Consider the following 15,840-nt stretch of genomic DNA (forward strand, 5'->3'; position numbering starts at 1 on the left):
TGAGTATATAGTAATAATTGAATGTATATTGTATAGTGTCATTCTCCAATTGCTATGGAAATTGACAAAGATCACTACTTCGTGATTGTTAATTGTTTTTCAACTTTTGTTTTAGCCTTACCATGTCATGAATGTCTTTCCTCCATCATTATTAGACTACAAATATGTGGGAAGATTACATTGACCTTACTTGAGGTTTTCCATTATCACACTTATCACTTCTCCTCTAGTTCGAAATAAGACAATTTTCCCTCTTGAAAATGCAAAGTATTTACTTTGATCTCCCTTAGTTGGTTCAATAAAGACTTTAAAAAATCTTGAATTTCTTATTTTATCATCCACTTAATCTATCATCCGTCTTCTATATATAATTGGAAATTTGAGAATTTTATTAAAGTTTTTTTTTTTTATTGTGATTTTTAAAGTAATTTTTAGTTGTTAAGTGGAGATTAGAGTAAATAATTTACATTTAAGGGGAGGTAATTGTTTTGTTTCAAATTAAAATGAAGGTGAGTGTAATAACGAAGAACCTTCTTTTTTTTTTTTTTTTTTTTTGAAATTAAACATTTCATTCATTTCAAGATATGTCAACACAATTAACCCTAAATTTAGTTAGATATGTATGAGTTGGGCTACTCTTTGGTCCATCTAGGTTACATTGTCGTATCACCTACTCTGGGTTAAAAAATTATTAATTGTTTATTATGATTAAGTGATAGAGCTGTTAAACGTGATCATGATTTTGGCACCTGTGGTTTATAGTAGGTTTTAAAACTTCTAAACTAAAGTATGAAGGGAATAAAAATAAATAATAATAATAATAATAAAAGAGGAAATTTTTAATTTTAAATAATTTAATTTAAGGATTTTTTTTCTTTTCTTTGTTGCTCTCTTCTCAACAATCGCCTGGTGTCTTTGGCAGCGTAGAAACAAGCTGCGTGAACGCCAACCCACGTGGCCCCTTCAGGAGATATATCAAAGAGCAAAAGAGCTGGTTATGGAGTTCTTCGAGGTTCATCAGCGACCTTCAAATCCTGTGCACCATGCTCCCCGTGTCAAGTGGTCACCACCAGCAGAGGGTGGGTATAAAGCTACTTTTGATGCGGCTTTTTTTTATGATAGTGAGCTAGCTGGGATTGGGGTGGTGGTCCGGGACAGTTCTGGTAACATCATGGGGGCACTGAGTCAAAAAATTCCTAGACCCCAGTCCGTGGAGCATGCTGAAGCACTTGCGGCCTGTAGAGCTGTGATCCTGGTGAAAGAACTATTGCTTTTCCAAGTGTGTTTTGAAGGTGATTGCCAACGGGTCATTCAAGCCATCAACGCACGTGGTCCCAACCGTTCTCTGTTTGGCCATATTATCGAAGAGATTCGTTGTTTTAGCTCATCTTTAGCAAGTTGTTCCTTTGTTCATGTACGTAGAGAGGGTAATAAACTGGCACATGCCCTCGCTAGAAAAGCAGTTTTATCTACAGATACTGATGTATGGATAGAAGAGCTACCCAATGATTTGGATGCTGTATTCCGATCTGATTTAGTTCAATAAATTTACTTACCTCTTTCTCCAAAAAAAAAAAAAAATCCTTAAAATAAATTATTTAAAATTAAAATTTTCCTTCTTTTCTTTTTCATTCTCTTCATACTTTAGTTTAAAAGTTTTAAAACCTAATATAAACCACAAGTGCCAAAATCATGATCACATTTAACAGCTCTACCACTTAATCATAATAAACAATATATTAATAATTTTTTAACCCAAAGTAGGTGATACGATAATGTAACCTAGATGGACCAAAGAGTGGCCCAACTCATACATATCTAACTAAATTTGGGGTTAATTGTATTGACATATCTTGAAGTTCTTCGTTACCACATACAACACACAGGAAGAGATTAAAGATCGCTTTGGAGTGGAGGTTATTCGACAGCATGAGACTTATCTGGGCCTACCATCTTTAGTGGGTAGATCAAAGAAGCACACCTTTAGGGCTTTGAAAGAAAAGCTTGACAACAAACTCTCCGGTTGGAAAGAAAAGCTGCTATCCCAAGCAAGTAAAGAAGTTCTCATCAAAGCAGTTGCAAAGGCCATACCCACATATACGATGAGTGTTTTCAAGCTCCTTGATTCGCTATGTGATGAATTGACTAGGATGATTCAAAGATTTTGGTGGGGTCAAAAGGATGGTAAAAATAAAATGGCATAGCTGAGTTGGGAAAAAATGTGCACACCAAAGGAAAAGGGTGAGTTGGGTTTCTGAGATCTCAAGACCTTCAATTTAGCTCTCTTAGCTAAACAAGGATGGCGATTATAGATGAACTCCCACTCCTTGGTTCATAGAGTACTTAAAGCCCGTTATTTCCCAAATACAGATTTCTTACATGTGAAGTTGGGCACAAAAACCATCGTTCGCATATCTCGTCCACTAAATCTATTGTGCAATCAGGCTACCATTGGCAGGTAGGAGACGGTAAATCCATTGGAGTTTGGACTGATCACTAGCTACCAAGACCCTCCACTTTCTGAGTCCTAACACCTCCTGCCTTACTTCTAGCAAACACAATGGTAGACTCTCTCATTGACTCGAACAGTGGTGATTGGAACATCAATCTGATCAACCAAATTTTTCTTCCCAACAATGCCACCTACATCCTTAGCATTCCACTAAGTTGCCATAAACCACAAGATCGCATGATTTGGGCATACACTCCTAGGCGGCGTTTCACTGTCAATAGCGCATATAAAGTGGCATTGTCCATGACCCAGACTTCAGTTTTGGCAGAAACATCCCATGACACCGATCAAAACCAGTTTTGGTGCCAGATTTGGAACCTCCACATCCCTAACAAGATTAAACTCATCACCTGGAAAGCATGCAAAAATATCCTTCCTACCAAAGCCAACCTCTACCATAGACGAGTCATTGAAGACCCCACTTGTGAAGCCTACGTTCTTGCACCAGAAACTATTGGACACTTGTTCTGGGATTGCACTATCGCTAAGGATGTTTGGAATCTCTCGTATATATCGTTCGATAAAAACAGGATCAACCACAGAGACTTCATGGACTTCCTTTGGCATTTTCTTTTCAAGTAACACATGGGCACCAAACTTATTGAACTTGTCATCACAACGGCATAGAGTGTATGGTTCAGCCGCAACAAGACACGACTAGGGGAAGCTCGCCAAACAGCGCATGAAATCCTGATGAGAGCTCGCTCACTACTGCAGGAATACCAGCTTGCTCACCTTCAGCCCACCCAGTTCAAGAAAGCCACGGATGGTCGTTGGGTCCCACCTACATTCCCCCAGTACAAGGTCAACATGGACACTGCAGTCTTCTCCCACCTCGACATGATTGGAGTCGGTGTGATCATTCGAGACCATGTTGGATCAATCTTTGCTACCTTAAGCAAGTGCCTCCCTCTCCCTTTGGGTCCTTGGGAAGCAGAAGCTAAGGCACTAGATGAAGCCACTATTTTTGCATGGGACATAGGGGTTGTAGATGTCATTTTTGAAACTGACTCCACTACTGTATGTCATGCTATTGAGAATCCCATTGATGCCCCAATCTCTATCTCTACTATAGTCTCAAGAACTTGTTCTAGACTACGTGATTTTCGTACTTTCCAATCATCACACATGGGGAGACAAGGGAATCGACCAGCTCATACTTTGGCAGTTTTTGCTAAGAATATTGACTCTTTTGTAACATGGATGGAAGAGTGTCCACCTTTCATCGCATCCTTTGTTTCTCAGGATGCTATGTTATTTTCTATAATTTAATGAAATGCAACTATTTCTTATCAAAAAAAAAAAGTAGTGTGCAGAAATAGGTGAAACAAAAAATCTAGGGATGGAATCAAGAATTTTATATATGGTGGTACTAATTTATTAATCAAAACAAATCCCACAAGTATGCTTCTGTATGAATGAACAATAAGAGTCTTAATTTTCCTACTATAATAAATTATTAATTTTAAATATATTATATATAAAATTATCAATTTTGACTCAAACACACATGCAAGTTATAGCATAACTTATACATCTAAAAAAAAAAAAAAAGTTATAACATAATTTTGAGTAATATCACATCACCTAATAAGCTCACGTTTAATTTCTTTTTCTTTATTAGCCTCACTACGTACCCACATCTCTATTAGTATTTGACTGTTAAGTGCCTGATGATTTCTTGGTAATTTGACCATTAATCTATTATTTAATGGTTAGATTACTAACGGAGATGAACAAACCAATATAAAACCAAGATTGACATGACCAAGAACAAAGTAGAAATTCCCTTTTTGATTTAGGTGAAAGGTTTTTTTTTTTTTTTAAGAGGATTTGACCCCCGAATGTTTCCTGCCAATAGAGATGGATGTGCTAGCTAGTTAATCCATATCCAAGCCCTTCATGCTTGTTGAAATTTATACATTTAGAATAAAAATTTCCTTGTGATCATACTCAAAACGATCCATATATAGACATAATCATTAATTATTGAGTAATAAAAAACCCTATCCTAACCCTTCATTCTGCTAAAAAATGTACAATATTTTGTTCAACTATATTATATAAACAGCTAGTTTGGATCCAAATCCTTTCCTTCTCTTTTTGTATCCTTTGTTAATTAGTTTCTGACGAGAAAGAAAAGCAAACACAATGGTGAACACACCTTTTTGTTGGGTCCTTTTATACTTCTAATTTTTTCATGCTTTGTGGCTCAAACTCATGGAAACAAGCAAGAAAATTCTGTAGACAATTCTCGAAATGTCAACAAAACTTGTATTCATCCTCATGAGGAATTGAAGGAAAAAAAAAAAGGATTGAGAGATTGCCTGGACAACCCTATGTGAAATTCTCTCAATGTGATGTCTATGTCACTGTGGACACATCTGCTGGTCGTGCATTTTATTACTATTTTGTCGAAGCTCAACATTCCAAGGAATCATTGCCTCTTCTTCTTTGGCTTAATGGAGGTATAATCTGCACAAAACTTGATTTTCAAAAGTTTCAAGAAATTTTAAAGGAGTTTATTAGTTATTTTTAATTTTTTTTATCATCAATTATTTCAAAAAAAATTTACAATCAATTATAAACTCGGTGTTACTTGATGCACATGTTTCATGTAAATTTAAATAATTTGTTTGTATCTTTTTACTAGCTTTTATTATATTATTGAAATAATTTTTTTATTTATATATGGTTCTTAGAATAAACGGTGCATCGTAGATCAAGACAAGCATAAAATTAAAGTTCTTTTTTACACGTCCACATGTTCGAAACAAGTGGCTTAATGTATGTGTTATATGAATGTTTTTGCCATATCCATATTCCATATCGCTCATTAAAAAAAAAAAAAAAAATCCTAGTTATTAGGATTATTATTAAATTTCAAATATATAATATCAAAAACACTTTTTTTATGGGAAATATCAAAGGTACTTAAATCTTTAATTTGAAAAAAATTAGATATGTAAATTAAATAATACAAGTTTTTTTTAAAATAGTTTTAACCTATGACATCCGTTCCTAATGATAGTTTTTATCATCAGACCTATATACTAATCGGTTTTTTGTGTAGATGAGGATTGAATCTTAAATCTCTTATCTAACCATTTGAGGTTTTACGAGTTGAAGTAACTGGAACCCACTAACACAAATTTATTATATCTCATGTGGGGACCGTTCGATTGATGGGCCCATAGGGTTCAGAATTGGTTCGGGATTGTTGGGCCCGTGGCCCATCCGAGGCCGTAAACCCGTCCGAGGACACCATGCTCCTCGGCAGTATGCGTCCAAGGACGATCGCGTCCGAGGATGATCAGGACGTGGTCTCACTGCAATCAGATCTCAGAATTAGGTCACCACAAAGGATAGAGTAGCCGACTAAAGATGAAAGAGATAAGGCAAACAAATATCTGTAACTACAGCTGCCTCCGCATTAATGACCTCTCAACCAACTCTCTGGCCGTATTAATGTGGAGATGATACCTGAACAGTAAGGAAGCAGCCTTACAGTTGCCCATAGGAAGTTCCAGGAGGTACCAGATGGGACAGAAAGAAATCCTCCGGACACAACCTACACGTGTGCGGTAAGGATAGAACGCAAAGGGGAGTATATAAACTAAAAAAAGAACCTGAGGAAAGGGATCGGGAGAGAAAAAAAAAAAAAAAAAAAAAAAAAAAAAACAAACAGAAACTAAAAAGAAGAAAGTAAGAGAAGAAAAAGGGAGTTGCACTAGTCACCAAAAAAAAAAAAAAAACATTCATAATACCAGCTTTAAACCTTGAACATTCTTGAGAGTAAATCTTTGGATGAGAGACCACAGTTAACCTAGTTCTTTATACCCACGTTCTAAAAATCATATTGTCTGGGCCTTTTACGTGCGAGCCCAATACTGTTAAGTTCGTTACAAAATTGTGTCCTTACATCTCACAACATATAAAAATGTAAAATTGACAAGAAATATTTATATTATAAAAAATTAAAAAATTAAAAAAAAAAAAGATAAGAAATATTTTATATACCTATAGTATCTACCACCTAAAATTAAATGCTCTTATTTCTTCCCAGGTTATCATTGTTCATCTCCTGCTTTCGGAGCAAATGCAAGAACTCGGACCATTTCGTGTGCACAGTGATGGCAAAACATTTTACAGAAACATATTTTCATGGAATTATGGTATAATTCTTTAATATTAACAATTATTTTGTAATTGTTTTTATTCAAATTAATGTAAGAAATTTAATTTACTTTATTTTACCACAACTAAAAAAATCAATCTAATTTATTTACTTTGTTCTGAAAATTCTTCTATCAGCGACAAACGTTTTGTTCCTTGAGTCTCCTATAATAGCTCCTGGAGTAGGATTTTCGTACTCCAATACAACATCGGATTATTATACTAAGACTGGGGGTGATAGCACTACAACAAATAATTATGTGTTTTTGTTGAATTGGTTAGAAAGATTTCGTAAGTACAAGAATCGAGACTTATATATTGCTGGAGAATTTATGCTGGCCATCATGCTCCGGAGCTTGGATATACAATTCTCCACCATAATAAAGAAGCTAACAACACCATTATCAACCTCAAGGAAATTCCACCATTAAAAACACTTAAATATTAACATTTGTTTTTATTGTTTTCTAGTAATTCTTCCAAATTAAATGGAAATCTTAAGCTGGAGCATGTGAGGATACCTTTTTCCCAGGGAGAGGATTCTTACTCAATTTTTGAGCCATTAAATTTGTATTAAAGTTAGATAGGTGTAACAACTGAATGTAATAATAAAACTGCAAAGGCACTCTTTCGGGGCGACTAGTAATATCTAAAATATGAAACTTAGCATTTTCATCCAATTTGGTCCATTTTAATTCATTTCTTTCTATTTGGTCTAGTTCGGTTCATTCAGTCCTTTCAGTTCAATTCGGTCTATTTCTTGTCCACCTCGGTCCATTTTGTTCCAATTCGGTCTAGTTTGATCCAATTCAGTCCATTTTGGTCCACTTAGGCCCATTCGGTCATTTCTGTTCATTTAGGTCCACTTAGGCCAATTCAGTCGACGACGGTCCTTTTGGTCGATTTTGGAATGTCCAATTCAGTCCACTTCTTTCCATTCGGTTCTTTCCATCCATTTTGTTCCACTTAGGCCCATTTCGTTCACTTTGGTTCTTTCGGTCCAATTTAGTCTATTTTGGTCCACTTTGACTCATTCAGTCCATTTTGGTCTATTTCAGTCCATTGATTTTTTTTTTTTTTTTTTTTTTTTAAATTGAGGAATTTGATGAGATAGAGGCTAAAAATGATAAAAAAAATTTATAAATTAAAATTTCAACTTCAAATTTATTTGAAATAAAATATTAAAAACGTTATAATTGGGAGCAGCTCATTGGGCTTGTGTTGAATAAAAATTGCTTATTTCTTTAAAAAAATCGTTTGATTATTTTCAATTACCACTTTTCTTTACATGATAATGCTAAATTATTATGATTATTTTCAATTTTTAGAACCAAACTCACAGCATCTTCTTCTAATAAATCCATCAAAATGTTTGTAATAAAATTCGGGATTTGTTTAAATGTTAGGTAAAATTTGTTGCCATTGAATAATACTATTAAATATCAATTATCAACTACATTGAATATTTTTTTAATGAAAAATACACATGTCAAAGACTCTTTGATATAACACGGGTTGTAAAATACAAAAATAAAAATAATAGGGTAAAAATGCAAATTGCATCCTCTAAACCTAATTAGAATTCATTTTAGGCCTTTAATTTTATTTTCATTTATTTGAGTTATTAACGTTCAAGTTTATTTAATTAAAGCATCTCTGTCAACTTTCATTAAATGTTTCCATTAAGTGTTGAAATTTTTATTTTTAAGAATCAAACTTTTTTTTTTTTAAATCCAGAATATTTTTTAAAAAATATATAGATGTATAATTTTAAGCTTTTTTCCTCTAAAAAAATATAAATTTTTGTCAAACTTTTTCTTTTTCTGATTTTGTTTGTAAGAATCTTTTATTTCATACTCAAAATTTATTACCCTAATACAAAATTTCTTTACAAAATTTTCCCAAAATAAAACAACGCAACACCATCATAGGTGGACTGGACTAATTAACTAATTGTAATTGCACGTGGTCAAGTTTAATCATAAAGATGCACATTAAGTATTAAGGCTTATTTTGACCATAACTTTTAATGCAATGGTTTGATTGAAGCACACAAACAGCTCGAATCTTTCCCCCCATCACCCCAAACACCTTGCATATGGGGAGGTGCCAATTTAGCTGCAAGACTCTTGACGAACATTTGATCTTCTAGATTTAAGGCCAACAAAATGTTGTAAGATTGCACAGTCAAAATTACAATTTTGCATTACATTACAATTGTTCGTATGTTAAATTAATCTAGAAGATCAAATGATAAGATAAGGGATCGATCAACAACACAAAGCTTATTTTTTCAATAAATCCTACTTGCATCTACTGCCTTCTGAATCCAACCTCACCTTCTCAACTTTGTTCTTGTAAAAAGGAGTATGTGTTATTTGAACTAAACACTGTTGAATTTGTTGAAAGAATAGTGGTAGATATACATGGTTGGAGATGTTGGAATAAAATGCAAAATGCATATTGAATTGTGTAGAGAAAAAATAAATAAATAAATAACTTAGGCTTTGCGCTCTAAACAGCAACTTGCTAATAACTTTTTATAATTCAAGGTATCGAACATAATCAAAACTCAAAAGGAAATATTAGCACTAGAAAACATATATATGAACAAATTTAGGATCTGTTTGGATACCGCTTATTGCTGAAAACTGAAAACTGAAAATACTGTAGCAAAATAATTTTTAAATATGTGAATAGTACCATGAAACCTAGTTTTAATTAAAATTTTGCTAAAAAAGTACTTGTGGGTCGCATGAATAGTGCACGGGACCCATTGATTTTGACGCAAACGCAGCTGAAAGTGAATTTCAGCTCTATCCAAACTCACACTTAGTTAAATCCTAAACAAATCGATAGAATGCCCAACACGAGAAAAAAAAAAAAAAAGGGAAGAAGAGTAAAAGAAATTAGTTCTTATATGCAGTAATATTAGGAAGAGGTGTGCCATTAAGGAAGTGTTTGATCAAAGAAAGTGCTCTTGCAGGTTGATAGCTTGGTACTTGATGCCCTGCCTCTCTTACTGTTGCAAATGTTAGGTCTCCTTTATACACTTGTGTATAGCCACCAACCTGTGACACCAACAAAGAATTTAGCTCTCAAACTGAGGAACCCGAGAAAATCTATGTATGTATATATATATATATATATATATATATATATATATATATATATAAATAAAAGAAGTTACCTCTTGATTGAGGAACCAAGGATGCCATGTAGTCTTTACACTAAGTTTCATTTCGTTTATAGAGTATAGTGTTGAAGTAACAGGAACCCTTCCATCAATGTCGCCACTGCATTTCATCCAATAAAGACTCATTTGAGATTTTTTAATTTGATAGTATATTCAAAGGTATAATGATTTCAAGCATGATCCACAACCCCTGTTTTAATCAATTAGGTTCAATTAAAAACTTGTATAGCTTTTTTTTTTTCTTTGAGAATATTAAGTATTTTGTATAGCTGTTATTAATATTATATCACTTGTCATGTTACATGTTTACAAAATATCAAGATAATTAGAGAGTAATAACTATCACATTTATAAAATATTTACATATCAAATTTTTGTGTATTTTAAAAATATACATATATCATGAAATTATGAATCAAATGTTAAATAACATTTGATTAACATAAATGAAAATGCATAATGCAACGTATGGTGATATCTTCAAAATGTTAATATAATTAAACTTATTAAAGGTCCATTTGGTACAACTTAAATATATATATATATATATATATATATTGAAAATGAGCTGTTTGAAAAGGCTATACCTAAAAAAACATAAAAAGTGGGATTTTAAAAAAAACTACACCATGAAAAAAGTATGGTTTCAAAATGCAATGCCATGAGCAATAAGTGGTGTATCATTAACAAAGAATTTCACCATATGTAACTTGACGATGGCGATGATATTTTTTCCTTTTTATCAAGATGATAATGATAATACTATAAAAGAAAAAATTAAATAAGGGTTGAAATACACTATATATTTTAATTCCTTATGCCATCTTTACCTAAAAATCCACACTCGAATTCCATTGTCCATAAATTCCTTCAAAAGGGGAATAATGGTTGACGGGCTATCGGTCCATTCTTGTATGGTATCACCACATTGTTCCCAGTCATGTGTGAGTTTAGTAACATTAGCATGAAGGGCTTCTTGAACATCAGGTCGATTCAGATAAAAATACATATAGTTATTACTACATGGATCAAATTCTAGTATCTGCACCACAAAATAACAAAACAAAACCATTCACTTCAAATTTTCTAAGAGCAGTGAACGTAACATTTATATAATGTAATAAAAGAAATGGGGTAAATTTGCATCCCCTTAAAATGATTTTTAAGCTTCTAATTTAGACTCTAGCAACACAAATATAGAAAAAATAGTTCTAAGACTATAAATTATTTCACAATTTTTTTTAACAACTCTAACATGACGGACTGTGGGGGGTTCACTTACACATCAAACCACCATTTTTTTTTTCTCTACTCTTACTCTATCACATCACAATTGTGTAATAATTTGCGGTTCTATTTTTTTTTTTTTTTAGAAAAAGATGTCGATCAACTTACAGATGCTCTCTTGGGTCGAGTTGTGACATCGGAAGAGAAGCACAAGGGAGCATAAATGTTATAGATGTTGATGTCGATAATATTATCTGCGAGAGCTTCATAGGATGTTTGGCACTCACGAGATTGAGTGGTGGCATTGGGTGAAAAATCACAGTATTTGTGTATTTGATACACATCTTCGTTCGCAACGATAGCATGGCTTCCAAGGTAATCTATCATTCCTCGTTCGTCAGTTTCATCATTGATTACTGCATTTCCAATCTGCATATATTATGAATAAGAAATCAATGAGAAAGCATATTAAAATAACACGTGAAACATAATTATAAAGGAAATTAATGGGAGCAAGATAAAGATACTATTGAGATGTTGTTTCCTTCTTCTTTTTTTCTTCTTTTTTTCCTCCTCAAAAATACAGTCATACTTAGGGAAAAAAAACAAACAAACAAGTTTAAAAACATGTTCATAAACAAATAATAGAAATCCTCCTTCTCAAAATTTTTTTTTTTTCCATTTTATGCTTCACTAATTCTAGTATGTCATGCACTTAAAATTTTAGTTATTTTACAAGATAAGTAAAATAAAAAATAAATGATAAGTTGTGATTAATGAAATATAAAACAAGAAACAAAACATTAGACAGAAGATTTTTATTTTTGACTTAAATCCTTTACAATATAGTTTTAGTTAACAACTAATGAGTTTATTTTAAATATAACCACCTTTGCCTCCCTAGGGAACCACATTATTGTTTCCCTCACTTCCCTAAATCATAGGGTTCTTTTTATCTTCTTTCTTTAACAATTTTAACCTCATTCAGTTTTATGCTCTAAAATTAGTCCTTTTATTTTTAACCATTTAAAGAGGATTATTTTTAGCAAATTAGAAAAATCATAACACCAATCACATGAAATTTTTGTAAGTCCATAACTCATAGGATCACTAAAAAAATGTTATTGTTATAGTCTAAGTCATGTCTTTAAAGTGAATTTTTATTTTTATTGGTTAGTCCTTTTAATTTTAACTTCCAAGGACTAAATTTAGTCATTTTAAAAGGACTAAGTTTTATACTTAAGAAACTTTGAGGACTAGAACATAAAAAGACCATGTAAATCACATAAAAGTTTTGTTAGTCCGGTAACTCATATGGTCACTAAAAAAAAAAATTATTGTTGCAGTCTAAGTCATCGATTCTTATTATTGAGTCTATAGAGACTATAGAAAATAAGAGATAAAGACACAAAGAACGTGGAACTTCGTTGGGTTGGGTCTACATTAATGTTTGTCATAGTCTAGCCAAGCCGTGTTGGACCCACTGTGACCACCATATTTCTTCTCCTTCATAAAAATTTACGAGATAAGAAAAGGACTAAACAACATTGATTTTGACTTCACAAAAATTATACTTTACTCTAGTACACTGTACTTTATTTTATATATACCTCCTAAATTATAAAACTGTACAGGCACTTTTTTAAATTATTATTTGTGTAACACTTATCTCCCTAAATTATGAGAGTGCACATTTACCCTTCTAAACTATTATTCGTATAATATTTTTTACATAATCTTATAAGTAATAGATTAAATTAGTATTCGTTCTTATCCGGAAAAAAAAAGTATTCATTCCTATAGTTAAGGGGATAAGTATATATTTTCATAGTTTAGTAGAATAAGTATTAAAAATGTATTATTTAGTAAAATGTAATATCTACTTTAACGTCTAAGTTTCAATCATTATTTGTTTTTGAAAATGATTTATAACTACTTTTATTGTCCCGTCCAATTATTTCCCTTGGACTCCTCCAATTATTGCGTGTATTTCTTCATTTTGAAAAGTACACATAAGGAATTTATTACCACACTTAGTGTGACACCCAAGTATTTCCCTTAGACTCTTAAAACTTGCAATTACTTTGTGAGAGAGAGTTATTTTGAAAAGTATAAGGATTATAACCACACTTGGTTTGACATCCAATTATTTCCCTTAGACTCTTAAAACTTGCAATTACTTTGAGAGAGGGAGAGAGATGTACAATGATTCCTTTGAGGTTGATAATGGTCTTGTTAGCTTTCTTGTTATGGTAGAGAATGGTATGTGCAAGTTGAGGAACATAATGTCCAGCATAGCTTTCTCCTGAAATATAAAAGTCACGATCCTTGTACTCTGGAAATCTCTCTAACCAATTCACCAAAAACACATAATTATCTGCTGCGGTTCTACTATCCCCACTCTTATCATAATCTGATGTTGTATTGGAGTAAGAAAATCCTACACCAGCCGGAGACTCAAGGAACAGAACATTTGCAGCTATAGAAAAGAAAATTCCAAATTAAGATAAAATTTAGCTTCAATTTTAGACAAAGAAAAAATAAATAAATTTAGAATTTTTGGCAAATAATAATAATAATTAGATAAGCATACCATAATTCCATGAAAAATTGTTTGTATAAAGTGTTTTGCCATCACTGTGCACACGAAATGGTCCAAGCTCTACCAATGCTCCAGTAAAAGATGAACAACCTGGACCTGTGGATACATAAAGGTTTGTCATTAATTAATAGTATTAATTAGGTGGCATCTTCTCTAAAAAAATAAAAATAAAAAATCCAGGTGGCACATAATGTATATATAATATTGTATGTTCTTAAAAATAATAAAGTTATGTTATATAATATTTTACATGTCTCTTTTTATTTTAAATTAATGGTATGCAAGTGCCTTTAATAATCTCAATATACAAATGCTAATAAAGTAATATAATCCCATTTACGTACAAGGGTTTTTAAAATTTTTTTTTTTTTTTTTTAAATGTAGTGCCCAAGAATTTTATAGCTCAATTGATATCTCCATTAAAAACTCCCTGGGATCAAAATAATATATAACTCAAAATGCAAGGCCATCTTGACTATACTAGGATAAATATGATAAATAATTTTATTAAATCATACGATCAATATATTTTTCATTGTGAGTGCCTAGAGTTCTGAGGGCATTGGATTAATCTCTCGGATAAGTATAGTCTTCCAAGCCACATATTAGGTAATGATAGAGAATATATATTGAAACATGGTCTTAAAATGTTGGTTGAGCAACTTGAACCAAAAACCTTATGTTCCACACGCATAAAGTTTGAAAAACAGTACATCATTCAATTATTTTTTCAATAATTTGAAAAAAAAAAAAGGGGGGGGGGGGGGGGTGGGGTTGTTGCGGGTTGGGGGTTTATAATATCATTGAAAAAGGGTCACTTTATCCATGGCCTTTAGTCCAAGTGTCTCTTCTAAAGTTTCACCCCAAAAGAATTGCGTGGTGTTGGGTAAGAGTGGGGGTTTGAATCCCATATCATCACTTAGAATTCTAGTTCATGCACTTAAGAAATATAAAGTAGTACCAGGATGTTGTCTTTGAGTAGAGGACATGTGATCAACCAGAGAACCAAATATATATCCAGTAAGTCAGGAGAGAATGTGAAAAAGCTGTTTTGGTGTCTTTATTTTTCAAAGGAAATTTTATGCTGCATCAATTTATTAAAGTGCTATTTTCATGTATTCTTATCCATACTATATCACTCCCTAACTCAATATAAGGAAACAAATAAGATGAAAAGAGAAAAAGACCAGGAAAAAAAAAACAGAAATTGTGCTGGTCACATTGACTTGAAGACAAGAAATAGATTAAGTACCTCCATTGAGCCAGAGAAGAAGAGGCAATGAATTCTTAGAATGATGTGCTTCAACAAAGTAGTAATAAAGTGCTCGACCAGCTGATTTATCTACTGTGACATAGCCACCATATTGAGAGAAATTCACATGTGGTTGTCCAGGCAATCTCTCAATCCTATCTTCTTGCTTCATCCCAACCTGAGGATGAACTTTGGCTTCATTGACATGATCAGTCACCTTGAAAAGACTTGTGTCCACGCCAAAATTTTTCTTCAACCTGGCCTTGTAAAGATAGTCCAAACCGTGCCTTTCCTTCTTTCCATGAGTTTGAGAAAGGAAGCATGAAAGGCTGAGAAAGAATAAAAGAATACAATACAAAGATTTACTGTTCATTTCTTTTCTTTTTCTTTCTTCACAGAAATCAAACAGATGGAGAAAGAAAGAAAAGGAAAATAGATGGCGGGCTATGATCCAAACTGGCTAATTATATGGGAGGAGAAAGAATATTGCAAGTGGATAAATCTCAATGTATATGTAGGGTTAGGATTGTAGGACTTTTTTTTTTTTTTTAATATGATAAAAATAATGTATATACAAACTAACCATAAGATTCTCTTAAAGTTCGTAGACTAATTCTACCTTATAATCTCAACCGTTGGTTGCTAAATAAGTTATTAAAAATTTTCAATATCATCATCAACATCTAAATAAACATTGCATAACACTAATTTAAAGTTTATTTAATTGATTGATAATATGGAAAAATCTAAATTACTCAAACTGTTAACATTTTAAAAACTTTATGGATTTTACTAAAGCTCGAGTTACCCATCTCACAAGTGATTTGTATTTATTTTGCTCAAGGGTTTTACTTATTTACCGAAGTTAAAATGAC

At 32.4% G+C, this 15,840-nt stretch overlaps 1 protein-coding gene and 1 pseudogene across 1 annotated transcript; one reads left to right on the forward strand and one right to left on the reverse strand.

The window, feature by feature from the left end:
* The first annotated feature begins 3,205 nt into the window (after positions 1–3,205).
* LOC115984569 lies at positions 3,206–7,136 on the forward strand (annotated as a pseudogene).
* A 2,114-nt stretch (positions 7,137–9,250) lies between these two features.
* LOC115986902 (serine carboxypeptidase-like 40) lies at positions 9,251–15,447 on the reverse strand. The gene is made up of 7 exons (XM_031110268.1): positions 14,966–15,447; positions 13,705–13,809; positions 13,316–13,590; positions 11,280–11,540; positions 10,715–10,926; positions 9,879–9,984; positions 9,251–9,759 (listed from the first exon to the last, which is right to left on the reverse strand). The coding sequence occupies exons 1-7, from the start codon at positions 15,336–15,338 to the stop codon at positions 9,598–9,600; spliced, it is 1,494 nt and encodes a 497-aa protein (XP_030966128.1). The 5' UTR covers positions 15,339–15,447; the 3' UTR covers positions 9,251–9,597.
* Positions 15,448–15,840: the final 393 nt, after the last annotated feature.

Source organism: Quercus lobata, chromosome 4 (genome assembly GCF_001633185.2).
Source record: "Quercus lobata isolate SW786 chromosome 4, ValleyOak3.0 Primary Assembly, whole genome shotgun sequence".
Classification (NCBI taxonomy): domain Eukaryota; kingdom Viridiplantae; phylum Streptophyta; class Magnoliopsida; order Fagales; family Fagaceae; genus Quercus; species Quercus lobata.

Coding starts and splice junctions, on each gene's coding strand:
- LOC115986902 (XM_031110268.1), bottom strand. CDS start 15,338: ATGAACAGTAAATCTTTGTATTGTATTCTTTTATTCTTTCTCAGCCTT. Junction 13,810..14,965: donor TCTTCTCTGGCTCAATGGAG/GTACTTAATCTA, acceptor ATGTATCCACAG/GTCCAGGTTGTTCATCTTTT. Junction 11,541..13,315: donor TCAACCTCAAAGGAATCATT/GTACATCTCTCT, acceptor TAATATATGCAG/ATTGGAAATGCAGTAATCAA.